The sequence below is a fragment of the Amphiura filiformis genome, chromosome 4 (genome assembly GCF_039555335.1).
Source record: "Amphiura filiformis chromosome 4, Afil_fr2py, whole genome shotgun sequence".
Classification (NCBI taxonomy): domain Eukaryota; kingdom Metazoa; phylum Echinodermata; class Ophiuroidea; order Amphilepidida; family Amphiuridae; genus Amphiura; species Amphiura filiformis.
Genome location: NC_092631.1, coordinates 68,402,348 through 68,428,367, shown reverse-complemented (window position 1 = coordinate 68,428,367; position 26,020 = coordinate 68,402,348). Strand labels below are relative to the sequence as shown.

Genomic DNA, 26,020 nt, shown 5'->3' with positions numbered 1-26,020 from the left:
ATACAATTATTTATATTTTGACTTTAATGATTTGGTTTGACTACTATTAGGTATGACATATGCACAATGGCAAGACAACAGTTTCTCATTTACTAACGTTATATTAGTTGTTTTCAAAATTCACACTTTTACCATTTTAAGAGAAAATATGACAATTTTGGTTCAAATTCATGACTAAACGACACTTATGAAATCCATCGAAACATAAATTATGGGCCAAACAATATACTTCAGAATGTTTTCGTTCTCAAACAACTGAAAAAAATTAAAAATTCCACATTCACCAAATTTGAATTTTGGCACACTTTGATTCCGCCCTGGCCCACTGTGCGCCGGGAATTGAACCCGGGATCTCATGCACTAAAGGCAAGTACCCTAACCATTGCGCTACGCTCTCCACAATTACACATTCATCAAGATTCTTTAAAGGGGTGTGGTCCAATTTTTCATGTTCTGCTTTCTATCTTAGAATTTGAGGCCTACAATATGTTTCCAAATTTTGAGTTGCATTGCTGCAGCGGATTTGATATGAGAAGCAGAAACATGTATTACAATGTCGCATTGGATAGTGTATATATACACTTCCATGTAGTAACCACAAATCACTACATTTTTGATCACACCATTTAAACAAAACATATGCCCGGCGTTAAATTTAACGGGGTAATAAGAAAATATGAGCTTTCTTCTGATACCAAAATCTCAGTTTTGATGAATAAAAATGGGGGATGAAGCTGTCGATCTGGTCAGGGACCTTTAAATGAATATGTGAGAATGAATACATATGAGGCGATGTGGTGGAGTAGAAAGGTCAAAAACAAAGTGAGTATACCCCTTTTTTCTTTGATTGCGCAGTCACAGGGGAGGGCGGTCACTGGAACTGAAAGAATAGGAAATACTCATTTTATTAGGGCCTCGCCTAAGTAGGCTAGCAGTAAGGCGACGAAAAAAAGAAACCCTGTTCTACGGGCGAACGGACCTTTCAAGTAGGGTCGGTCGGTCGGCCTTTTTTTTCTTTTGGAAATGACCCATAAAATCACCAAAATCTGTAAATAATTTGTAATTTGAGAAAATACAAAAAAAAATTGTTCCTGAAATTTCCGAAATTTGGGTCGGCATTCATTTGAACAATTTGTTCAAAATTTGGGTCGGTCGGGCCCGTAGAACAGGGTTTTCTTTTTTCGTCGCCAAATGATGCTTTGTGAATCTTTATTTTGCTGGCAGTGGCTGGACTTAGTTTCCTTTACTCTGTTGCACATGATCCCATGGATAGTCTTCTAATGATGAATCAATGGCGGTTAGATTCCTTGACAAAACTTGTGACCCCAATGAAATCTAGGATGGCGTTGAATGCTCTCACAGGTAACAACCTATAAAAGCAACAGAGACAAATGAGCAATTACAAGTATGGACAAAGTTAACAAAAACTAGTACGGATAAGACACTGTATCATGCTCACTTGCTCATAAATTTCTCTATAGTCCGTATACCTTCAAGGCAGTAATTTAGACATTGTTTTTTTTATTACATCTCTAAAAGTAATCATCATAAGCATATAAAAGTACACATTGTCAGAGTGGAAATGACACAAGTAATCTAACTGGAATAACAGATTCCTTCAACAATGAGCATTTTTTGAGAAAATCACGAAATTTGATTTTACTTTACTGCCTTGAGGAAGGTATACTGACTATTGATCTCCCTTATGTTGGTAAAACCCCACACATGTCCAGGACGCTTAATTTCTTTCTGCAACGATAATGGGATGCAATACACCTAACCCTTGGGTTTAAGGTTAGGGTTTAGAGTTAAGGTAGGGTATAGAGTTAAGGTTAGGGTTAGCGTTTTGTGGCCCATTATGGTTGCAGAAAATTGATATGTTTCCAGGCCTTACTGAAGTCAAAAAAGAATAAAAATTCTTTTAAAAAAGGAATGGGGCACCCAATGGGGGCTTTAATGTGATGTGCTGAAATGTAACCGTTTGGGTTAAATGTTTTTCTTTAAAACAATTACTGTAACATTTATAGCACCATGTCACACTATCACACAGACTGTAATAAATTGGGACAATTTGAACATTCTTAAGATGCCGGGAGTACAACACAGAATGTCTAGAGAAATTTGTGAAGCAATGGAAATAACAGAGTCCTCAAACAGAGCTATACTATGTTTGTGACTTGTGTAAGTTTTTCTTTGAATGAAAATGAAACTGCAATTGGCAATGAACTGGATGGAAGTTGAAGTTTACAAACAAAGGTTTTGTTCATGTAATTGCATGATTTTGACATCCAGCAATGTCAGTTTAAGCTTACTCACATGATATGGTATGGAAATTTCTACATTTCAGTCACTTCATTATTTATTAGAGGGACCCTTACAGATAATACAGTAAATCAAATTTGAATAATGTCATGATTGAAGTGTGAAGACACACAACTTACTCTTTGAGTGGTGGTGCAAGTTTCATGTATTTAGGTATGAAAACTACAGTCCTATTGGTTAACACACCATCTATGATTTGTTGTACAGCACACTCCAACTCAACCGCTGCAGGGAATCTGAAATAGACAGTATGCATGTTCTCAATAAATGATGGTACAAACACTACTGACTACATTCTTACTGGGTAACACACATGTATGGACATAGGCATTTTGTCTGTATGCCCAAGTATGTATCAGATCAGAAAAAAGTTTTCAAATCATGGCATCTCTCTTGTTCTGCTTTAACAATGATGGATGGCTGTAACTTACATAAAGTGAAAATACATACACAGAACAAAAGGATACATGGGCATCATACTTAATAAATGAATTCATCACTTTAAGGTTATTGATTATTTTAAATTGTTGTGATTTGGTAGTTCACAGCATCTTACGAATGGTAGTGAGCTTTGGCAAAAACTGCATTGCTCAATTCATAGCGAGCGTGTAGAAGAATTAAAATATCACAGAGATACTTTTATAGGTGTTGCGGTTCTTGAGTTACGTTGTAAAGAGCGCTGAAACAACAACACTTTTGTAAAACGTACATGACTTGTTTTAACAACAATAAATTAAGCAAGTTTGCAAAGTATACGATTTGTAGAATGAACTTTTGCAAAACATCAAGGTGTTAATTTTCAATAATATATCGATCTAGAAAATGAAAATCGATTTTTAGGTTGCTTCGACCAACAATACCTCGTCTACCCTTAATTACACTTCAGTGGTGCAGAAGTGTGAGGGATCCCAGATACCACTCTTTCGAAAATCACTTTTCCATTGGAGTATGCAGATGAAACATGCACTATACACGCAAACCTAATTATATTGCCTGTCAATCAACTCAGTCTTTTCTCGTAACGCCACCGGTGCAGTTCTTAAACTAAGTTTGAATGATTAGACCAAAATGCATGACAGTTTTAGTCGCTATTCCGTGGTCTACTTTATGGGTGTGAATGGAAAAGGTCTTATATGAAAGATAAAATTATTTGTTTGGGCCAGACATAAATCCCTAAGAAAATAAGTAGCCAATTATGACCAAAAAAACCCAAAAAAATCAGTGCATTTAGTTGCACATTGAATATGTGTGAAAAAGGACATAAACTTAATCCTTGTAATTGGATAACTGTAGGCAGTGCATACATGCCTATATACTTTCACACGAGGGCAGCAAAACATAGGCTATTGTCATTGACAACAAGATGGCTGCCCCCACAGCAGCCAGCAGTGATTCTGAAACTAAACATGTTTGTGCTATGCATGTTGTGCCTGGCACAACAAGTGATTTTCTGAGGTTTTCGGAAAAAAGTTGGAGCAAGTATATCTCTTGTGCTGAACGATGGGTGAAGCTGGTGGACCGGGAAGAGCACAAAGTAGCTCAAAATGCTGGGGAAGTCCTGGGTGTCGAATTCGACTCCAGTGCTGTCAGAACTGTAGACTACAGATTTCCGGATGCAGAATCCAAGGTAAGCATATTTTTATTGTCATAATTTATAGACTATAAAAATATAAGCTTACAATATATAAGTGTTGCCACACAATCATGACAATCAAGTCTGTTTAGTGTGGCATCATGTATTCACACAGTGCATCCATGGACCATGGCTCGTACTTGTACATTTGCGAGAAGGCATCATCAATATTATCATGTACACTGATAATCATAATACTTCCGAGGCCTGTGGTGAAAGTGCAGACTACTGGGCCAACGCTATCGCGTGATCACTCACATACATAGCGGGTAAACGCGTGCTGCGCCTAATCGCGCGTTTTGTGCGATAAGAACAAAGGCCCTGTAACCTGCACTTTCACCACAAGCCTCGGAAGTATTATGATTATGGAGTGCGGTACATACAATCATGTCAATGGAATGGTTGCATGAATGTTTTTTTTGATTACGCGACGGCCACCGAGTCAGTATGTAGCAATTAGTTATCACTGTACCCAAGTTATGTGCCAGGGTGGATTTGATTCACATGGGGTAGGCACATTAGTGTTGCATGTTGTTTTATTACACATTTGACACTACCGTTTGAACAATTATCAGTGCTCACTGCTCAGTCAGTGGCAGTGCAACTCGTAGATGCAGTAATTACAACACCCATACCCAGGGGGTACACTTGACATGGCCCTAATATGTGTGAGTATTACCAAATCATAATTGTTCAGAATTCCCAACATGAATATGCCACTGATAGCTGACATCCTGACATATTTGCTGTTAGAGCAAAATTGTAATGTATCATATCATTGCTTTGTAGTACGGTACCTGTGTAATGTGACGGAGTGTCCACCGTGACACAGCGTCCGTAACAATGAAATTCTATTCATTGCTATTCATGCACGGAATAAGCCGCAATCAATATGATCAATGATTCATGAACATATGTGACCCGTTACAGCGAAAGGTACCTTATGTCGGCTGCTACAAGTGTCTCTTTTCCCCCAATGTTGGCAGAAAATATCAAACAATAATGACAATCTGAAGTGGCGGTCATTTCAAATCATCTACAAGTCAACGAGGTTCAGGAATGTCGTCTCATTGTTAGTGGGTGGCTAATACATACCTATACAAATACAATACAATGCTTTTGTAACCCACCACTCATGCCACTTGAACAGGGATTAGCCATATCAAATAAAGACTAGAGCTGTATAACAAACAGTTCTATAGACAGGTACAAGCTTATTATCCTCTACAACAATAGGATTAATGATTGGTTTAGAATGCATTTGTTACTAGCAAAATAAGGCATATGTAGCTCCCGACTTAAGGTACCTTTTGCTGTAACGGGTCACATATGAATAGATTCTCTTTGTTTATAGGACACTGTAACACTAGGACAATTTATGTTATGATACTGATTACTGGCGGTACACATGCATAGTTTGCTACGTGTTTATGAATACTAACTCGTTTCATCCCCCGATCATCACAGCTGTCGATGCCTGGTTTGTGGACAGATATTTCGATCAACAGTCCGATTAAACCCCTGGATAAAACCGTTGCCAAACAATTCAAAACAAGAATTTTTGTAATAAAAAAATGGGTCAATTTATAAGAATATTTCATTATTAGGATTAGGAAATTAAACTAAAGCAGATTGTCAACAACAAAAAATTATTGACAGGTTCACGTAGCAATGTGCCCAATTCAAATAGTGCTAGAAAACCCATGAAACAAGCAATTGCCAAGATTTGCGATTTTCAAATTAAATGTTTGATCTATAAATTTGTAATATCTTTCTTAAATCAAAATGTTTTGAAATAATAACTAGGGTGTGCTGACTTGCACAATACCCATGTGCAATTCATCACCTGAATACGGTGTCTTAATTGTCAAATTAAGAAAATACCGGCATTATGCTTTTTATTCTTCATAATCAAGATTCTTATTCTTAATTCTAACGTTTTACCAGTCGATTGACCGGAGGTCACTGACTGGTTCTTTTTCTCTAACTTCAAGTTGAAATGGTTCTGTCAGGCAATTATCATATCAGTTGTCTTCTTGCTATTAATAGTACCCTTTACATTTGATTTCTCTTGTGTTGTTTATTTTAGAATATGCATATTGGCTTTCATTCTGATTGCCGTAGAAGATTCTGCGATGTGTCCAAGATTGATTTGGCAGAGCAGGGGGTAGAGAGAGCAGCCCAGAAACGCATACAGCCACCGCAAGTACAAGTACAGGTACAAAACAAATTGTCTGTAGTAGTAGTACGTTTACTCTACATTCATGTTAGTTTAATATCATTTTAACTCATAATATTTTTAATCTAGTCAACCACACAACATAAATGACAGCCATTGAAAAAATCACTGACCATCCAGGATTCAAACCTGGGATCTCCGCGTTAGTAGTGCGACGCTCTATGAACTGGATTGTCAATAATTTTTTCACAGGCTGTCATTAAGTTGTGTGGTTGACTAGATTAAAAATATTATTTCATGTTTATTTACCCACACGTTTGAGCTTTCTCTCTGTGTAATGTTAACTCAATTATTCTGAAATGTATTAAAGGAACATCACAACTTTGACCAGGTGTTTTTCATCAAAAAAAAAAAATGTTTCTGCTGACATCGAAAATGAAAATAACTTCCACTTACAGGAATCGAACCTGTCCGAACTATTGGGATTGAAGTCACAACAGCTGGAACCACTACTAGTACTACATTGCAATATTGATTACTTGTCATGTATAATTAACACATGTTTTCAGATCAATCTAAATTTGATTTTTCTGCTGTATGCATATTGAGCTGATGATGACAGAAATGTTTTGTGCAAATACCATCACATCTTGAGATATTGAACATATAAAGTACCTAGATATTTTACAATAAAATATTGCACCAGAAAGTATTTCTACCAGGACATAACACTCATTTTATGCACCATACCAAATATTATTATTTTCAAAAGAATTTTTCCTCCATTTGTTTATCTATTTCTGCAGATGTTCAAAATCTTGGTGAAGGCTCGGGAGGCAGCACAAAGCCCAAGGTAAGAAGGCTGCGTTCTTCAAGTTCATTTCCATCTTCCTCTACTGTAATAGCACACGTACTCCCCCAAATCAGTATAATTTGCTGCAAGAAAGATAAATGGCTGAAGCATCAAGGTAAGACAGTACGTGACAAATATTCTAAGTGTGAAACTTACTCTGCTGGTAGACTGCTTGAGGCTGCAAGACAGAAAGAGGATGAACGAATACTACTACATGTTGAAGGTAAAGATCTCATTGCAATTGAAGTACGATACCATCAGTCATGTTACAAGGACTATGTCCGCTTTCTAACACGTGAAGAGAGAAAAGATGATGGAGAATCTCCTTTCTACAACAAAGCATACAATGTGCTATGTGAAGAGGTTATCAAGAAGAGGCTCAAGGGAAAACAAATGATGCTGCTAAGAAATATCAAAGCTAAGTTCATCAAATTGGTCAAGTCATTGGAAGGAAAAGAGTGTGGAACTAGTTCAAGCAGACTAAAGCAAAGACTAAAGAAAACCTTTCCTCAGTTGGTATTTCAAACACCCCACATGCATAATATGAGTGATATTGTATACTGCGAGACATTAGCCACTGCAGGCGTGGCAGAAGATGCTGTTGACTCTGATACAGACACAACTGGAACTGATGACACAGATACAGATACAGATGCAAATGAAGGAGAAGATCAGCAACCAAGACATCTGGCTAGTAAGCAACCAAACCTACACACTTTGTACACTACTGCCTTGGACCTCAAAACCATCATGAAGCAACCAAATATAGCTAAACTTCCATGGCCTCCATCTACCAGTGATGTGACATTGAGCAGAAGTGAAGAAATTGTGCCAACACCATTGTATAATTTCTTGGCATGGTCAACTGGTCTCTCTGATGATCCAACAAGGGGCGCTTTCGAGTGGAAGTAGATCCAGATGGCCACAGAAAACTTCTTTCCGTAAGCCAGGACTTGCTCTATTTATCAAGTAGAGGTAAGTTTGTCACCCCCAAGCATGCTTCCTTGACAATGGCAGTCCGGCACCTAACTGGCTCAGCACAGCTTATTGGGATTCTGAATGGTTTGGGTCACTGCACATCAAATTCATCTGTTCTTGAACATGACACAGCCTTGGCAAAACAGCAACTCAAATTAGGAGACCACCCTATTCCACCAGACATTCATCCATCTACATTCACAACTCTGGTATGGGACAACATAGACTTTGGGGAGGAAACATTATCAGGGAAGGGCACAACTCACAGCACATCTGGAATCATCATTCAGCGTAGTAGATATGACTCGTCCCATTCACAACCTTCACCTGGCAATCCTACATCACAGAAGAAGACTAGAGAGCGCACTCTTGAAGCACCACCATCTAACATAGTTCCATACTTTGGAGGCAGAAATCAAGGACCTAGAGTACCATTGGGTAATGTCAACATTGAGAATATGCATTACAGACAGCAGCAGAAACCAGCATCGAGAATAGATTCCGCGTATTTCATGCTAAGAGGAAATCCAAATTTGGTCTACTGGCTGAATGGCTTCTGAAGAAACTGGTGTCCTTGGCACAACGTACACAATCCAAGCAGATCCACTTTGTCACTGACCAGTATCCCCTCATTAGTATAAAAAATACAGAACGGAACAGACGGGCTTCGAGTGGAACTCAAGTGATCAAGATATGTGGAGATGAACAACGTGTTCCAATTCAATGGAAGAAATTTCTGAGCTGCAGTGCCAACAAGGAGAACCTGGTAGAGTACCTGTTCAATCACTGGAAGAAGCAACCTACAAGCATACTTCAAGATGTGAAAGTGTACATAGCCCACAAACAAGAGTGCCATGCAATCTTTGCTTCAGATGGAGTAGTCATGTGTGAGGAAATAGATGACCTACACTGCGACCATGAGGAAGCAGATACCAGGATGCTACTACACTGTAAGTATATAGCAGCTACATCAGTGGAACAAAACCAAGATATCATCATAAAAAGCCCTGACACTGATGTATTTGTCTTAGCCATATATTTCAGCAGCGTATTTGAAGAAATGGGGGGACGTGTGCTTTTTCATACAGGGAGGGGGAAGAATTTGAGAACTATTGATGCCTCATGTGTGAACCGCTTCCTTGGGCAGGAAAAATGCAATTACCTCATAGGTCTCCACTGCTTGACAGGATGCGATGCTGTTAGTAGCTTCAGAGGAAAGGGGAAAGTTAAACCAGCCAAGCTACTCTTCAAAGATGTTGCTGAATTTCCAGTCTTCTTCTCTCTTGGTGACAGCTTTGAAATTGATGAAGACCAGGCTACTCAAGTGGAGAAGTTTGTTTGTCGACTCTATGGGCAGCACGACTGTGATGATGTAAATACTGTCAGGTGAGTAAATTGAAAGTTCTGCAGCTTGGCTGGTTTAACTTTCCCTTTTTCTTTGAAGCTACTAACAGCATCACATCCTGTCAAGCAGTGGAGACCTATAAGGCAGTTGGGTTTTTTTCTTGCACAAGGTTCACACATGAGGCATCTATAGTGGAAATTAAATTTTAATAAAAAATCGAATCCATCCAAATTCAATTCTTGCCTCAGGGAGCAGTTCACATACAAGTGAATAACTATGTGCAACGGAGAACAAGAAGTCATGTGTATAAGCAACAGACTGTAAAAGGAGCCTTGATCACTTTCAAACTGGAAAAAATGGACACATAAGTTCAGATTGAAATCCTTGTTGTATCAGTTTTTTCGAGGTACCGGTATGCAAAATGTTTTATTTTCAGATTTTTACTTTCTATTCTTTCAGGTATACCAAGTTCAAGATGGGCAAGCACAGAGAAGAGGCCATGCCACCAAACCAAGACTCCCTAAAGCAGCACATTATGCGAGCTAATTACCAGGCAGCAGTGTATAAATCAGCCCTTGACCAGTTCCCTGACATTCCATCACCCCATGGAAGAGGATGGATAGTAGACGGTGAGAGTATTGCTATACATTGGACTGACCTAGCACCAGCACCTGATAGCATACTAGAATTTGTGCATTGTGACTGTAAGAAGACAAAATGCATACAAGGTGGATGCTCTTGTTTGGAAAAAGGACTCCCATGCACTGATCTGTGCAAGTGTGTGTCATGTGAGAACACTCCTCAAGAATGTCTAACAAATGATGGGGATGACAATGATGAAGATGATGACAGTGATAGTGAAAGTGAAGACTGAAACCCTTTAAAGTGCTTTGATTTCAGGAGAATTGGCCAGTTTTGTCCTACAGACAAGTACAATTTCAAGTTATGCATTAACAGTAATGCATAGTCATCACATCCAACTAGTTGCATTTCCGATTTAAAATCAGTTTATTGTGATGCTGCAATGTGAATGTGGTGTATCATGATTAGAGCTATAGGTCTCTAATGCATAGTCATCACATCCAACTAGTTGCATTTCCGATTTAAAATCAGTTTATTGTGATGCTGCAATGTGAATGTGGTGTATCATGATCAGAGCTATAGGTCTCTAATGCATAGTCATCACATCCAACTAGTTGCATTTCCGATTTAAAATCAGTTTATTGTGATGCTGCAATGTGAATGTGGTGGAAAATACATCATGATCAGAGCTATGGACCATGTCATGCATGAAGATCTATCAAAGTCACTTTTAGGTCTCAAAAAATCAAGACATGTCTGGATAAATGTGTAAGTTATGGTATCTGTATGATATGGCAATATCTGAATCAGAGGAACCTCTTTGACACAACTTATGGGGCACACATTTTAGTTTGTGTTTTCAGATTCAGAGGTAGAGGTAGAGGTGGTTGAGCGGTCTTGCGCACTGTACCGTCGGCCGGGTGTTTCAAAAAATCGTGGGTTCGAGCCTCAATCGAAACCAGGATTCTTTGCTACCCCAAAAGGTTCCTATCTAGGTCAGAAATGCTGTAATTATATCATACAAAATTCAGTTGGGATACAAAGATTTTTTTCTGAGGCTTTGGGCTATAAATTTGATATAATTACAGAATTTCTCCTCTACCCCATCCACTGTGTGTAATGTACAGGCTAGTACATGCAGTGAATGACCGGTCTTGCCGTGGTTCGGAAAGTCACGTTAAGCTGTTGGACCCGTGTATTTGGCAGTTGCCTTGAACATGTTTAAAGTTACTGGCCTTCGTCAGTAGGGAGTTATCCCAGATCAGTTACCTGTACAAGTACCCGCAATTCTAGGCTCAGGATCGTGCATACAATTGTAGGTAAACTTTCCACATAAAGCCTAGGTTGCAACTATAGCTCATCACCAGGAAGGAAGGATTGTGTGTTATCATTATCCACTTATTACATACAAACTCAGTGCCAAGGATTTGAAAAACAAATCATTGTAATCAAATGTTTTGTGTTCACGAGGTTCCACTGTATTCTCAAACAAAAGTGTTTTCAAAAACATAAAAATGATGTTCAATGCTGTGAAACTTTGATTTGGTGCAAAGAAGATCAAAATGATAAAGAAGAAGCAAAAATAAAAACAACATAAAGTGCAAAGTAAGATATTGTTGCCTCTGTATGTCTCATTTTATTATATACTGTATGGTAAGTGTTAAACATATACCAATTGCTTGGAAAAATGGTGAGCGCGAGTGGTATGTTGTATGTAACTGCCTGTAATCCTCCCACAGCCCCCCCCCTCCTCCCACACATGCCACCACCACCAAAATACTCTATTAAGGTAACAAAAATACTGTAATTATTGATAAAATATATTATAAAGAACAATAATTTATTTTTTTCTATGTTTTTTGTAGAAGCAGTAATATTTAGTAATATTTTTAATACCGGTGCTCCTTGAAAAAAAAGGAATTTCCATCATATTATTAAAAAGCCCGATATCGTTCGAATTGGCGTTTTTTTTCTTTAGGGATTTTACACTGCTAATTGTACTCATTTTGTCCATTGATTAATGTGGTTTCCAAGTACACCCAGCAAGTGGACCACAGAATTCATTTTCTGGACATACATAAATACCATGCATTTTGGTCTATTGAGTTCTTCATATTTCACACCTACCTTGGGCTACATTGTCCAAACATTCCAGCACCTAGTAATGCAGGACACACTGCAGTGACATGCACCCCATGAGCTTTGGTAAGTCGTAACTCCCTCTGTAAAGCCTCGCTAAATCCTACGCTAGCAAACTTGGTGGCGCAGTAATCTGTGAGTCCACTGACGCCGATGAAACCAGATATACTGGCTACGTTGACTATGTGACCACGTTGTCTGTCTATCATTCCAGATAAGAATGCTTTGGTTAACTGAAAAAAGGAACACAGTTGAGTTGTGATTGACAGAGACTATAGAGTTGCCAAGTTTTAGACAAAGCACTGCAGTTTTCCCAAAATTCATGTACATGTACAAGAACATTCCATTTTCTTATCCCTCGACCCAGGGTTGTTTGTGAAATAAAATAACAATATTTGCTTGATGAAACCAGCAAGATTTTACTTACTAATATTTCATCCATCTCATCGGAGGACTTCATCAGATCTGAACATCTGGTTTTGTTAAGTGAAAATTGTTAGGCTATTCTATTAGAAATCCATACACATTACACCCCCTATGTGAATTTCAAATGGGGTTATCTGAATGGCAACAACATTTAAAATCTATGCCCCTTGTGTGGGAGATTAAGGTCACATCTTTCATAGGGATGTATGGATTTCAAATAGAATAGCCCTATTTCAGCATGATTCTGGGTCCATTTGCAAAGTGCAAGCCAAGGAACATTGAAAAATGAATGAAGCTACAACACTACTTACCAATATTTGTGACTTCACATTGACTTCAAACACCCTATCAATAGCATGTTCTGAACAATCCTTCAAGATTCTCCCATTAGCCATCCCTGCACAATTCACCAAAATGTCAATCTTGCTAACTTCCTTTCTTATTTGACCTATGACCTTATGTAAATCAGCTCTCTTACTCAGATCGCACTGATATGCATATACATGCTGTCCCATCTCTTTTGCTTCTTTGATTTCTGACTTTGTAGCCTCATTGGCTTCTTCATCTAAATCTACCAATACAACGTGTGCACCCAACTTTGCCAAGTCAATAGCCAGCAGTTTACCAAGTCCATTCCCAGAACCCGTCACCAGGACTGTCTGGCCACGAATGTCTTTCGGTCGAGGTGAGATGAGTGCTTCAAACACAGCTTTGAGAATGGAGAGTATTACTCTTTGGATGAGAACGAGAAGTTCAATTAGGAGAGTGAACATTTTGAAGAGTGGTCCTGCTGGGAGATAGGATTCATCATCATTGTTAGGGTTTTTGTTGCTGTCTGTGTTTTCACACATGGTTGCAGGCTCTGTTGTTACTCCGACAAATCAATTAATCTGAAATGACAAAGAAATCCAATCCAAGGTCAGAATTCCGAGAAAATTTTCTTGTAAACTTTTGTAGTTGATTTGTAAGAATCAAATGATTCCTGCAAATTTATTCTGCAAGAATAAAGATTGATTCTTGCACTGCGAAACAAGATTCTGACCCTACTGTGAATTATAACTTCACTATTTTTGAAGGTAACATTTTTGTACATCTATTACATCTAAGATTACATTGTGCGTATCAGTTCAACAATTTGTGATACATTGTATATAGCCAGATTAAAAAATATTATTTTCAATTACAATGTACATGTACGATATTGATATACCGGTAATACAAGTTAGCTGTAGCTTATCAAATTCATATTATTTACGTATTATATATGTGATATTTTACAAGACCACGCTACATCCTGTTTGCATATTGAAAGCATGAATGAAATCAAATACATTCAGCATTTTCCTGCTATTCAAGTTTTGAATAGCGTTTATTGACCGGTACAACCTTTGAACACTATGGATGGCACCAAGCCAAGTTCAATGCCCAGGGTTCAATGTGTCTCAGTAATCTCGATATAATCACATCACAAAAAGAATGTCCCCACTACTTTGAAAGGATGTATTAAATTTTGAGCACAATTAACTTAAGGGGGTACTACACCCATGTGGTAAATTTGTGACTATTTTTGCATTTTTCTCAAAAAATAATTACACACTGGTAACAAAAGTTATGTATATTATTGGGCCAAGGAATCCAATTACTATACTGAAATTTCAGTGACTCAAGACAAGCGGTTCAGTATATATGATAGGAAACGTCGAACGAGGTACATCCTAGCGATACCTTATTTCTGATCATAAATAAGGGGTGGTGCAATAATTATGTGTACCCGGGGTGAATTATAGGGGGGCAAAGATTTTTGGCAGGCCAAAGGGGGGGCAAGCATTTTTGGCAGGTCGAAAGGGGGGTCAAGCAATTTTGGCAGGTCGAAAGGGGGGCAAGCAATTTTGGCACAGATATTTTGGGCACTGTTTCTATATTACGCCCTAAAAGGCGTGGGAAAACGCGTTCTAACACGTTCAAATATGCAAAATTTCCTGCTCGCTGCGCTCGCATTACATGTTAAAGGTGGGTAACCCTATTGGTTTTGGATATGGATTGTCTTTAAAATTACATAATAATACCAAATATCGCCTCCTTTATGCTGCTTTGTGAAAAAACGAGAGCATTTTCAGCGTAAATGTGAATAAATAGCCAAATTTGCAATCCAATACCTTGGTATCGTGAATTGCATTCTGGGCAGGCAATGACGAATGCTGACATGCTGTTCAAGGCCGGGCCCGTATTGAACGGAAAATGTTTTTTTTTTTCGTGCCGTTTCAGAAAAAAAAAAAGGAAACAAAATATATTTCCCCTTGCAATATGTACATTTCAAATGAATATAAAAAAGTTTGGGTAAAATGGAGAGGAAAAAAACCCTTCCGAGACCGGGTTTTGAACCGGTACCTCTCGGTAAAAAACAAACGCTAGTCAATTGAGCTATTTAGCACACCACGCTTACCGTTGCCGTTTTCATAACTATATCTGGCCTACGCACCGTCTTGCGGTGACTGATATTTCGTTCATAATTCCCTCCCAGACTTCCAAAGTATTTAACATTGTTTACAAACTGGTATACCTGTAAAACCGCTGTGATTCATGATTTCTCCGAAATACATCGACTTGGAGCGTCAAATTTCAGGATAGTAATGAGAAAAATAGTATCTATTATGTGATACCAAAACCTCATCAACAATGAAAAAATCGGGGATGATGCTGTCGATCGGGTTACGGACCTTTAAGACAATTTAAGGTTTTAAATTGGGTTCCCCAAAATCTTGCATGTGTAAGGGGGGGCAAAGATTTTTTGGCACGTCAAAAAGGGGGGCAAATGTTTTTGGCACGTCGAAAGGGGGCAAAGGTTTTTAGCACGGCCAAAGGGGGGGGCAAGCGATTTTTGGCAGACCATTTTGAGAATTCACCCCGGGGTACACATAATTATTGCACCACCCCTAACAAACCGCTTGTCTTGGGTCACTGAAATTCCAGTGTAGTAATTGGATTCCTTGCCCCTATAATATACATAACTTCTGTGTTATTAGTTTTTGAGAAAAAATGCAAAAATAGACACAAATTTATCGAGGGGTGTAGTACCCCCTTAAAAGCAATGTAATTGATATGAATGTGTGGGGAATTTTGTGGTATACATTGTATGATACTAAACTTCTGTAAAAAGATATTGGAATAATTATAGAAATAAATGATATGGTATGATTCTAACAGTTGCATCATCTTTTACTTTGTAAAAGGGATATATGAGTTAATATTAAAATGGTCGCATGTCATCTCATAAGGTGGTGTAATTTGTGTTACATGGTCAAATTTAATAAAAAAAAGTATTTTTTGATATGATGTATTGAACTTGTAGGCAATTGTAAAACCCTCTAATCATTCATACCGATTTTTAGATAAAAATACCTATCATTTTGGCATGATAATTGCCCAATTATGATTAATTAGTGTAAATCTGAACTTTTCTGTTATATATTGTAATCTACATTACCAGTCATTCTCCATGGACCCGAGGGAGGGTCTAACATCAATATCAAGCGTTTTAGTACGCAAAACTGTGCGTGCATGCATGGATGCACGCAATTATACAATATTTATGCACACCACATATTTTTCTAAAGGTTTTTCTGATTGGCCATGTGGCTCTAACTAAGGGTGTATGAATGGTATCAATTATGCATGCTTTCCAAATTTTAAAGTGTCCTTGCGAAGGGTCAGGGTGCAAAATTCGAATCGGGAATAAGAATTAGAATATCTGACCTGCATGCACATGTTTGCGATCCAACACACAAAATTACAATTTTGGACACACTAGTGACCGTAAGAGACATTATTGCCAAACAATATAGAATAGCACATTTGATGAGGAAATGTGCTCCCCAAACATGCGGGAAGTAGGCAAAATAATTCCCATTCAAACGCGTGGGAAACTGAAAGTGCCAAATAATCCAGGCTAAATATTACCTACTGTAAACTGTGTGGTGCACTGCCTCCGCAACGATCACACTCTAATCAAACCCTGGATCTTCAAGTCAAAGTCGCTAGTAAGTTTGTTTTTATCGTAATTTCCAGTGCCTCAAATGAAAGAAATCATGAATTTGTCGGCAAAAACAGATGACTAAAAATTTACCATCGCAGTCATCACATATCATCAGATGCATGCGACCACAAGTTACGTTACACCGGCTGTGTTGACAAAAATGGACCACAAGATTGTGATTATCGGTAAGAGCGAAGTCCATGAACGTAAAATGTACAACTTTTTAAAAATCATAATTCATAAATGAGTATTTTAATTGTTAAAAATAGTCCATATGGACAAATCAATATATGATTATATTGTAGGCAAAGTTCAAAGTGTAATTTTCTTCAATATTAAGGACGATAATGAGAGAAAGGTTTTACAATATACATTTTGAAATCTGTGCTCCACCCTATTAAAAATGGACAGTTCCAAGCAATTTGCAGCCTGTAGGTAATAATAGACAGGGTCATCAAACTTTTGAATGAAAGGGTCGGGAGACCTTTTTATGCCCTTTTATGAAGCCGGTCATGGCCCATCCCTCTAGGCCTGAAAGGGGGGGGGCGATTTTCCCATGTTTGGCACGCAATTCGGAAATTTTACCCGGGGGGGAGGCTCATAATTATTGTGCAGCCCCTCAGTGTACTTCAATATGAAATGGAGTGACCGTGTAGTGGCACCGGGGTGAGGGGGGTGGGATGGGGCGGCCTACCCGCGCGGCCCGGGGGTATTGGGTGAGAATCAAACTCAGTGGTCAAAAACGGCAAACATGGATTGCATCATGAGGCACAAGTTGCGGTTGCTTGCAATAAGGCCGTGTAAAATTAATATTTTGGTTCTCGTCCCCTCCCTCCTCAATTTATGGGATTTGTCAGATTTTTATTATTTTTTTATAGATTTTTCAAATTTTTTAGACTTTGGAATGATTTATGAAATCTTCATACATATAAATAAGTTTATTAAAGAACAAGCATCACTTCCAAGTCTTTTTGTGGTGGTTTATCCCTCAGAATCTCACATTTGAAGAAAAAAAAGGGCCTCATCGTTTCCTCGAGCACTGTTGGAGAAGACCGAAAACTACTGACAATGCTAATTTTACATTGAAAAAAAAAAAAAAAAAAACACCTCCTCCCTCATCAATTCATGAAAATCCTCTGGACGAGAACCAAAACATTAATTTTATACGGCCTAATATGAGGAAGGGGAAATGTTTGGCAAGTCAAAAAAAAAGGGGGGGGGCTATAATGATGCGTAAGTTGAACGATCGAACTCGGGTTGAGCCTGCGAGCCCGCCCGCGCGCGATTATTTTTTCGTACATCATATTTGTAACGCATACGTGTAAAATCAGTTGATTTTTTAGAAAATATTGTTTTTTCAGTGAGTTTTGCTTTATTCCGTGTTTGATTTATAGGCCTAAATATGAAAAACGAAAAAAATCAAACAAATATGATGTACGAAAAAAATAATAGGGCGAGACTTCGTTTTGGCGGTTCGTAGACTAAGCCCAAGTTCGATTTTTCAGCATAGGCCTACACACGGTCCGAGCCGTAATCTGTGGCCCTCACCACAGATATTGTAGGTAACCTAGGCAAACCTTAGTTAACACATTTACTAGTCAGCGAATTCGCCGAGACCGGGGCCCCAACACAATGCATATTTACATAGAAATTTGAATTTTTTTCGAGAATAGGTGGGTGAAGGAAACCTACATAAATATGTTTTCTATACTTCACTTGACCCAAATATATGATTTTTTATGGTGATAATCAAGTCGCACATGGAATTTTAGAGGATTTTGATAGCAGTTCCATTAAAAAAGCTGCCATCGCCATGAGACTAAGATCTAGAAACACCCCGAAATGCCGTTTTGGGGAATTTTGCTAGCTGAATCTTTTTGATGAAAGTCAATCTTTGACAAGATGTAACTTTGCTACGGAAAGTGCTATGAAAAAAAAGGTTTTCAGTTTTGGCTTAGTTTACTCAAGGGCTTTAATTTGATATATAAAACGATGCAATTTGATGGCAAATTTGAATTCACCTATCATACCTAGATATTGGAACACCTCACTGACTTCGTGAGCCCAAAAATAGTTCAAGCAGGGCGAAAATCTTAGAAGGCCTTGAACAAGGCTAACTAAAATCACTCCCCTCCTATATCAGAATCCGGGATCAGAATACCACTCATATCTTTTATGTAATTTAAACAATACTCAGCATAATTTTATGCTGAAAAATAATTCTTGCGGAAATTAAGCCTTTCCACTATGTATTCACCCATTGCACGGTTCCGCCATATGCGAGGAGCCTCGATCTGGCAGCATGCATGAATGGGAATTGAACCAGGAGGGTGAAAGTGCATAGGAACAATGCCGGAAACTACGTCACGATATTGTTCGACTTAAACTACATCATTTTTAACCCCTTCCGTTTCCGTTAATACAGCTTTAGTCTCCTCCACCTTCGCAACACGGTACGTGGAGTGACTGGAATCACAATGACAGCGGAGGAGAATACTAGCTGGTCAGACAATTTAATTCTATCAAGCATATAATACCTGAACAATCACCGTCATTTGATCGATTTACTACAGAATATATTGTATCTACCAAAAAACGTTTCAAAACGTAAAAAGCGGCCAAAGTTTAAAAATCTTTCCTGTGTGGCTTTTCACCCTTTTTAAACTTGGTCCCATTTAGTAAAGTAGTAATAACATGAAGAATGAGTCCTAATTTTTACATGCAACCATTATCAAAAACATTTCAAGGTTTATGTTTTATTATATTGCGTGATCATAAAGAGTAGTAGAGTATTATATATACTTAGCAATCGCACATGACGATGAAGAATTAAACAAAGTGAGTATTTGCTACAAAATACATTATAACGTCTATACGGAAAAAAACTTCAAATAAGCACGAACATTAATTCATTTGCTCTACAAAATAAACACTGACAACTAAGAAAACCAACAAGTAGCCTATAGATGACTTCGTATGGGTCTTTAGAAACTTTCATAAATGGGACCAAGTTTAAAAAAGGGTGAAAAGCCACACAGGAAAGATTTTTTAAACTTTGGCCGCTTTTTACGTTTTGAAACGTTTGTTGGCAGATATTAATTCTTTTTTTGAGGTAAAAAATATTGCGCGCTAAGTGGTTCTTTGTAGCCATGCGAGGTGAACTAGTTGGATATCCATATTTCGCGGTTAATTGTGCTTTGTAGCCCTGCGGGCAAACTAGTTGGATATCCATATTTCGGGGTGAGTGGTTTTTGAAGCTCCGAGGGGCAAACTAGTTGGATATCCATATTTCGCGGTTAACGGTGCTTTGTAGCCCTGCGGGGCAAACTAGTTGGATATCCATATTTCGCGGTTAGTGGTTTTAACGACCCGTAACCACCCCAATCAGCTGCATACCGCATCCAGCTATTTTATTTATCAAAATACTAGTTTTTTAATGCTATGGGGTTAACAAAATTATTATTATTAAAAAAATTAATAGCTGAACCCAATAGTTCAGCCAAGGACTGGAAACGACATATTGATGACTTTATATAGAGTGTATTCAATAAACCCAAGGCGGAACGAGAGTTGCTAAGTAACCGCTATCCGAACCATAAACACACATGCATGATAGCTCGAGATACTCTAGCTAAAATACAGGTTTACATTTACCATCTTACATTATCTTGCTGTATTTCAGCTAGAGCTCCAAACGACAAGCTTCCGGGTTTTTTGGAGAACAATACTGTTACATAAGATGAAGAAGAAACCCGCCTCGGAGCCCGCCCTACTCATTATTTCATTGTACTTATTGCAATTTGCCTCCACACATTACGTAATCAACACAAAGCTTTTGTGAGGATTAGTGAGTGGATAAGAAATTGACAGTGGAGGATACGAAGGACACGCCGATTGTTAGTTGTCAATCATGAATTGCCGCAACGTATTAATATTTTACTGCATGGCATTCCGCAAACACCAAGACAAATTATGCTGTATTTTTCCAAAGATCATCTCATATGAAGTAAGCTGAATGCGATCTGTACTTTTGTAACATTCCGATCGCTTTTGATCACCTATTATCGGCGAATTTGCTTGAAAACACGTGAGTTCATGTTCGTGTAAACATAATTAGCATAGACACAAATGAAATTACGATGCAATACAATGCAATTTGAATGCGCAGCAGATCTATAGAAATAACGTTGCCCGGTTTTATGCAGAATTAGACCCTGTCTGATGCATGATGAGACAACGAGTATTCAATTTCCTCATAGCATCCCACGTTGTTCACACGTCAGTCGAATTTGGCGGTGTTGGTTTGTTAGCCCTCCAAGTTATAACATCGTTCACTTTGTGTTGAACATTGTATGTGAGCCTCGCTGTAATAACATAAAGATCAGTCTGACACGGGGGTGACACTAAATTCACGGTTATTCTATTACGCACGCAAACCTATGACAAATCCCGCTGGTTTGCTTGGTAGAAAATGAGTCCAGTTATCGATCGGTTATGGATATTAGCATGTTCGACCCCTTGATTATGTTAATTACGGTTGACAAATAAAGCCGCCATTCAGTTTGCGAACTTTGTCTGTTCAATGCGAGTACCAAGCTTGAAAGTGCGCCCCTCTGAGAGCTGAGACCACTGACCTCCACTGACCTCGTTTGTTTTGTTTCCTCGTGTGATGATAAATATCATTCAATCTATAGTTATCGGACGTACACGTTGTATTACCGCCCTAAGCAGTTGGGTTTTAAAAACAAGTAAATAATCATTACTCGCCGTTCTATTTGATCTTGTGCATTTCCCAAATCACGTAATAAATTGAAACGCCCTCAATTGAGCTGAGGCCACTGATTATGTAATCACCCGAGTGTTTTGAATTTTGATTTATTTACTAATTCGGTACCCTCAAACGTAAATAAAATATTTTCTATACCGCCCTCCCCCGTATTTGCCCCTCCCCTTTTAACTAAAAGGAACATAAAAAATATTAAGAATAGGGGAACACCGTTCTTCCAGGAGACAATGGACAGTGCAAGAACCTATCGTGAAAAATTTGTGTTAAGTAAGTTAAGTAACCTACACCTTTTGAACACACCAACACGATACTACCCGACACGACACGACACGATTAGCATGATTAGTATCACAACTAGACAGGCAAGGCCTATATCATACTTACTATAATAGATCACCTCCAATCACGACAACTCGAACACAACTTACTTATTATGGCTACGTAGTCCTGCTGTTACTTTTTTCTTTCTAGCCAGAATAATCCGAATCTGCAATTGACTTCCAACAAGCTAAATTTGGGCTGAAACCCACCTTTTAACAATTTTAACAAAAATTAAATCTATCCGTGATGTGCACTGGTCTCTAGGAAAACAGTCAATGACTGGCCAACGCCCTAGCGCCTACCTTCGTATAACCCGCCTAACTCTTACGTAACATTCACCAATGTTATGCAAATAGGGTTCCTGGCTCATAACAAAATTCATTTATTTACTAATTCGGTACCCTCAAACGTAAATAAAATATTTTCTATACCGCCCTCGCCCGTATTTGCCCCTCCCCTTTTAACTAAAAGGAACATAAAAAATATTAAGAATAGGGGAACACCGTTCTTCCAGGAGACAATGGACATCTCCATGTTCCCTAATCTCAAGGTATAAAGAGCGGGCAAAAGCTGGATCAAGGAATAATCGCAATGCAATGGTTATGCTTAATCTCATGTATGTTATTATTTAGGCAATTACCTTACTTATAAATTACTACTACATTAACAACCTTTTCTATAAATATACCTCAATTGCAATAATCTTCATTCTGACTACTTTAGAAAGTCCTCACTTGACTGCTAATTAATATCTAAAACTGCATGTCTTTCACTTCAAGTTTCATGTCCAAGTGGCAATAACTTCTATAACTTACTCAGATGCCTAAACTCATTGAAACTGCCAATTGGCGCTGTAATGATTCAGTCACGTAACCGTCTTTAGCGCTCTCAGACCGCCACCTACCATGCTTTTTAAAAAGACGGTCCGGTATTCCTATATTGGCTGCTGCTGTGGCCCCTCCAGCTCTTAAACTGTGTAGTCCAAATCTTTTGGAGTCTACTCCAATACCTACCAGAGCTTCTTTAAGCAAATCTCTACATCTAGAATATGACATTTTACCTGCCCTCAGGAAATACTTTCCAGATGATTTCATAAACACAAGAGGTCTGAAGAGATACTGATCAGACCCATCTAGCTGAATACCAGCTAATGTGATGTACCTATAGAACATACTGACCGGGCACGTTATTTTACCTGTAGCCGCTATTATAAGCCACACTCCATTCTTAAATTGATCAGTTTTACTTTTCACTATAAACAACCTCATATACGAACCGAAATACTGAATGTCACAAACTCTCAACTCTGCAAGCTCAGAGTGTCTAAGGAAACCTGCGTAAGATATTAGCAGCATGGCACATAGTTCGCATCCCGCCAGACTATCTGGCGAACAATTCTTCCCTACTATAGCATGTAGCATTTCTGGAGTTATGGGTTCCTTTTTAGCTCTTTTTTCGGGGAACTGGTTTCTGACTTAGCCTTTTTAAGCCGTTTAACAATAAATGCAAGATTTTATATTCACACGGGTTATTTTTAACTAAAAGTGAACAGTCATGATACCATTTAATCGCGTAAAACGCACTTTCTATTCTTGAATAAGGGGCCTCTTCATTGTACAATTTAATCAAATAGCTCGCTATATCGTCTTTAATCGCGGGAAGATACGAAATATTTCGAGACAGACTCCATGCCTTCCAGTTCTCGAATGCTCGGCTATACTTGGCAACCGTGTTTGGCGCTCTAGAAGCCAATAACGCCTTTTCCAGATTCAAGTCTCCAGTCACCCCATCTCTGAAACAAATTAAAAAACGTCTATCAGCGAACGTTCGCTTTTGTTAAACTCTTCAACTTGGACTTGACTATTCTGTACTCGGCAGTAAGAAAAGACTCCCAGTGGATCAAACTCGTTATATTGTATACGTGTGCCCAGTGGCTTTCCGTATTTATATACAATCACATTCCTTCTATAATCTGTGATACAATTAACACCGCATCTCCCAGTGGAGATTAATAAACATCTCTTGCCCAGTGGCTTTGTTGCTATTCAGAGCAAACACATCTTTCTCCACGCCTTAAAATGTAGACGCTTTCAAAACATTCATCACCGTTTTGGTGCCGTTACATTATAAGGGAATATGGATCATGTTTATAATATAATTTGTTGTAATTAACACAAGGCTCCGTTTAACCTTAAACACAACACGGCGCTCGTCATTTTTGGGGATCCGAACAGAGAATTAGGATTCTTTCCTTGCACGAAAATATGCTTCGGATCATTGAACCTTAGTTCATTCACTATGGCTTTCTTGTATTTGCTATGTGGTGAAAAGAGAATAGGCCAAAATGCAGCCGAAGTCCAGCAAGGTACTACCACGGAATAGGCCTGGAAGCGGCACTAGACATTAGCATGAAGCCGCATTCATATGTAAATAGCGTATTGTTATTTAAATTTGCGCCCAGACGTATTGAGGGCGACAGTCATGTTATCCAGACAGAGAATGTCTTGATGCGCCAGGCATGTCAAATTGCTGAGTGAATGTGTATAAATCCCCTTTCTGTATAGGTAATAAGCTAGTACATTTCGTGTTCCAGTTTGTTATAACAAAAAATAAGTATTATATTAAATATATTAAGTGTATAAACTTTGAAATTGACGTGAATTTGAAGTGCAGAGCTCCAAATCTAGCTAAATCGTGTAGTGTGAAATTATGCTGTGTGACCCCTCTGCGTGGTAGAATTATATTCATAAAACATTGAATTTAACATATAATATGGGCAGCCAACCACGATTTATCAGCATTTAAAAGATATATTAATTAACAAAGATAAATAATCAACAGTACAAATGACAATTTAACTAGTAAACAAGTCTGAAATCTTAAAATGTTGCCACGTGATTTCCCGAACACATGATATGTCTGCATGTGACCATTATTCAGATTTACCGAAGTATTTGGAGTATGGTGCACGGCTTGCAGGCAACTGTGTATTTCTTTACCTCCGTATAAAATCAATAATTCATGCTGGGAGCCAAGTAACATTCTGTCTGCTTAGTGCATATTGGTATTTTATTTTACTTGAGAGCATATAGAAATGCATAAAGACGAATAAGGCGCCATGATGGAAAGCTATGGAAGGTCAGGTCGGGTATCAAAGGTTATTTTAACTTCAAATACTACTTGTGTTTCACACCTTGCCTTGGTCACGTATTTCCTTCATGTTATTGACCTCAAGTCCTAATTTTGACTTTGCTATTGCAAAATGTCATTTCATATCAAATTAGTAGACTTTCTTTGAAACAAACATATCACTGGTGCCTGATGGGAATATCCGTCCGCCATTTCATTAAACTGGATCGTTTTCGCCTGGTTTGCGCCCAGATGTATTGAGGGCGCGCTATACTCTCATTGAACAGGCAAAGTTCGCAAAACTAACAACGTTGTTATTTGCCAATAGCAATTAACATGATCCAAGGGGTCGAACATGAATTATTCATAACGGATCGATAACTGGCCTCACTTTCTAGCTAGTAAACCAGCGGAATTTTTCATAGGTTTTGCGTTGCTAATAGAACAACCGTGAATTTAGTGTCACCCCCTTGGTACTACTAAAGTTGCAGAAGCCTTGCATGCCACTAAGTGTTTAACTGCCTTGCTCACCAAAGTTATTGGTGGAACCAACCAATTCTGGGCTCCAGCCCAATCACATGTAAAGGCGTCAACGTGAGCTGTTTTGGGCGACCAGTACTTTGAATTAAATGTTCTCAGTTTTGTGTTGAATTCATCAGCAAACCGGTCTACAGAATGTGGTCCCCACATTTTATGTCAAAAAATTCTGGACTCACACCCCAATCGTCAAAATCTATTCTCCTGCTCAGCTCATCAGCTTCAGAATTTTCAGACCTGGGAACCCAATTTATTTCTATTTCAATGCCTTTATTCTTACACAAATTGTAAATGCTCAAAGAAATTTCCTGTAATTCTGGCTTCATGCTACCTTTAGTGACTATGGAGACCACGCCTTGATTATCGGTAGACAATGATATCTTCTTTCCTTGTAATTGGGGTGTAAAGGATTGCAAAGCTAAAAATACACCTTTAAGTTCTCTCCAGGTGGAACTCTTTTTGCTTTCAATTATGTTCCAATTCTGAAAAAACTTTAATCCCCCACACTCTGCCGACCAGGCCCCGCAACCCGAATCACTAGCATCTGAATATACCAAGCATACTGGACAAGAATATTCAAAGAGAAGTCTCTTATTCAACTCTACTACATGTTCTCTCCAAAAAATAGTTCTTCTATCACACTACTGTCACTGGACAGCTTATAAACTTTATCCCAGTGAACTCTCCTCTCTACTTCCATGTATAAATACTTTGACTTCAATTGAGCGATGTATCCCACTACTGGGTATAATGACAT

General features: G+C 38.4%; 4 protein-coding genes across 5 annotated transcripts; 2 read left to right on the top strand and 2 right to left on the bottom strand.

Annotated features, from left to right (window-relative positions):
* Positions 1-334: 334 nt before the first annotated feature.
* LOC140151281 (epidermal retinol dehydrogenase 2-like) lies at positions 335-16,648 on the bottom strand. Of its 2 annotated transcripts, none has more exons than XM_072173563.1 (5): positions 16,415-16,648; positions 12,769-13,347; positions 12,020-12,264; positions 2,442-2,558; positions 335-1,370 (listed from the first exon to the last, which is right to left on the bottom strand). In XM_072173563.1, the coding sequence occupies exons 2-5, from the start codon at positions 13,306-13,308 to the stop codon at positions 1,289-1,291; spliced, it is 984 nt and encodes a 327-aa protein (XP_072029664.1). In that variant the 5' UTR covers positions 13,309-13,347; positions 16,415-16,648; the 3' UTR covers positions 335-1,288. The 2 variants fall into 2 exon arrangements, with proteins under 2 accessions (XP_072029664.1, XP_072029663.1); XM_072173562.1 differs by having other exon boundaries at positions 16,419-16,647.
* Positions 3,392-8,525, top strand: LOC140149582 (uncharacterized). Its single transcript, XM_072171660.1, is given in 5 exon segments — positions 3,392-3,949; positions 6,045-6,173; positions 6,941-6,987; positions 7,020-7,872; positions 7,875-8,525. Coding segments are annotated over 5 exon segments (1,944 nt in total). The 5' UTR covers positions 3,392-3,685.
* LOC140151282 (uncharacterized) lies at positions 8,625-11,039 on the top strand. Its single transcript, XM_072173564.1, has 2 exons — positions 8,625-9,351; positions 9,770-11,039. Exons 1-2 carry the CDS (start codon positions 8,849-8,851, stop codon positions 10,182-10,184), a joined length of 918 nt encoding a protein of 305 aa, XP_072029665.1. The 5' UTR covers positions 8,625-8,848; the 3' UTR covers positions 10,185-11,039.
* Positions 16,649-22,042: 5,394 nt separating the features above from the next.
* Positions 22,043-25,416, bottom strand: LOC140150339 (integrase/recombinase xerD homolog). The gene is given in 3 exon segments (XM_072172346.1): positions 22,043-23,057; positions 23,059-23,427; positions 25,258-25,416. Coding segments are annotated over 3 exon segments (1,173 nt in total). The 3' UTR covers positions 22,043-22,412.
* Positions 25,417-26,020: the final 604 nt, after the last annotated feature.

Excerpts from the sequence above, each read along its gene's own strand:
- LOC140151282 (XM_072173564.1), top strand. The coding sequence starts at position 8,849 with ATGTGTGAGGAAATAGATGACCTACACTGCGACCATGAGGAAGCAGAT. Across the intron at positions 9,352-9,769 it reads GATGATGTAAATACTGTCAG|GTATACCAAGTTCAAGATGG; the intron begins GTGAGTAAATTG and ends CTATTCTTTCAG.
- LOC140151281 (XM_072173563.1), bottom strand. The coding sequence starts at position 13,308 with ATGTGTGAAAACACAGACAGCAACAAAAACCCTAACAATGATGATGAA. Across the intron at positions 12,265-12,768 it reads ATGTGAAGTCACAAATATTG|TTAACCAAAGCATTCTTATC; the intron begins GTAAGTAGTGTT and ends TCCTTTTTTCAG. Across the intron at positions 1,371-2,441 it reads CTTGCACCACCACTCAAAGA|GTTGTTACCTGTGAGAGCAT; the intron begins GTAAGTTGTGTG and ends TTGCTTTTATAG.